The sequence below is a fragment of the Apteryx rowi genome, unplaced genomic scaffold (genome assembly GCF_003343035.1).
Source record: "Apteryx rowi isolate R43461 unplaced genomic scaffold, aptRow1 scaffold_2314, whole genome shotgun sequence".
Lineage (NCBI taxonomy): Eukaryota > Metazoa > Chordata > Aves > Apterygiformes > Apterygidae > Apteryx > Apteryx rowi.
The window spans coordinates 1-1,660 of NW_020448658.1; the positions used below are offsets into that span (position 1 = coordinate 1).

Consider the following 1,660-nt stretch of genomic DNA (forward strand, 5'->3'; position numbering starts at 1 on the left):
CTTTTTGTTGTGCCCCCCAGGCCGTGTGCTGCCCCGACCACGTGCACTGCTGCCCCCAGGGCTCCACGTGCGACCCCGAGGGGGGCAGCTGCCTGCAGGGGGGGGTGCGCGTGCCCTGGCAGGAGAAGACGCCGGCGCTGGCGCGGGTGCAGGTGCGGGGCCGGGACGTGAAGTGCGACGACGAGACGAGCTGCCCCGACGGGAACACGTGCTGCCGGCTGAGCTCGGGCACATGGGGGTGCTGCCCCTTGGAGCAGGTCTGGGCGGGGGGGGTCCTGCCTTTTGGGGGGATCCCGCGGTGGTGGCCGTGCTGCACCAGGGGACGAGGCTGGTGCATTAGTGTGATTGGGGTGGTGGGTGCCCACAGGGTCCTGCTGGCATCCCATGGGGGGGTGGCAGGGAGGTGGCTGGGCTCTCTTGGGACAGGCACAGCTGGGAAGGGGGGGGTCCCCACCCTGGCACCCTGCTTGCTACTTCCCCACCCCAGGAGGGTTGGAGCCCACCGGCTTCTCCCTGCCAGCCCCTGGGCGCCCGGCTCAGCCCCCTCTGTCCTTGTGCCACCCCGACCGTGTGCTGTTGCCCCCCAGGGCTCCAGGTGCCCCCCCGATGGGGGCAGCTGCCTGCAGCCGGTTCTCCGCGTGACCCAGCCGGCAGCCACCGCCGCGGGGGCCGCCTGGGTGCAGTGCGACACCCGTACTGCCTGTCCCGACAACAGCACGTGCTGCCGCGTCCCCTCCGGGCCCTGGCTGTGCTGCCCCTTGCCCCAGGTGGGTGCCCGCCGGGGAAGGGGGACGCCGCCGCCAACCCCGGCGGTGGCCTAGCGCCCGCCTTATCCCGTCCCCTCCGCAGGCCGTGTGCTGCTCCGACGGCTTCCACTGCTGCCCCTCGGGTTACACCTGCGACCTGGCGCAGGGCACCTGCCACAAGGAGCAGCCGGCGGTGGCCGAGGTGGCCGAGGTGGCCGCCGTCCCCCGGGGCCGCGCCGTGCCCTGCAACGCGACGGCGAGCTGCGCCGACGGGCAGACGTGCTGCAAGAGCCGGAGCGGCGACTGGGCCTGCTGCCAGCTGCCCAGCGTGAGCATGGCACCGGGGACGGGGACGGGGACGGCACCGGGGTGCCAGGGCTGAGCGGGCGCCCGCTCTTTGCTCCCCGGCAGGCCGTGTGCTGCAAGGACGGCGAGCACTGCTGCCCCTGGGGCTACACCTGCAACGTGGCGGCGCAGAGCTGCGAGAAGCGGGGGCCGCGGGCGCCCGCCGCGGTGCCCCTCCACGGTGCCACCACCTCCGAGCCCGGTGCCACCACCACCGCCGCCACCGCCGTGCCCTGCGACGCCACCCGCTCCTGCCACCCCGGGCAGAAATGCTGCCGCGGCCCCGAGGGCGCTTGGGGCTGCTGCCCCTTTTCGCAGGTCAGTGCTGGGGTGGGTGTTGGTTGGGGGGGGCTCGGGGTGCCCGTCCTCATGCCTTTCCCCCCCCCCACCCCGCATCTTTCCGCAGGGTTCCTGCTGCTCCGACGGGCATCGCTGCTGCCCCGCCGGGTACCGCTGTGCCGCGGGCGGCTGCAGCCAGCGCCGGCCCCTGCGCTGGGACCTGGCCGGCTCCGGCCCCCGCCGGGTGCTGCTGCTGTGACGTGCCCGGGTTTGGGACAGCCACCGTCCTC

The 1,660-nt window shown here is 74.5% G+C and overlaps 1 protein-coding gene across 1 annotated transcript; it reads left to right on the top strand.

Annotated features, from left to right (window-relative positions):
- Positions 1-5: 5 nt before the first annotated feature.
- On the top strand, positions 6-1,654 carry LOC112966081 (granulins-like; the record flags this gene model as incomplete). Its single annotated transcript, XM_026065779.1, has 5 exons — positions 6-257; positions 588-767; positions 850-1,074; positions 1,158-1,409; positions 1,498-1,654. Coding segments are annotated over 5 exons (1,041 nt in total), but the record flags the coding sequence as incomplete, so codon positions are not given.
- Positions 1,655-1,660: the final 6 nt, after the last annotated feature.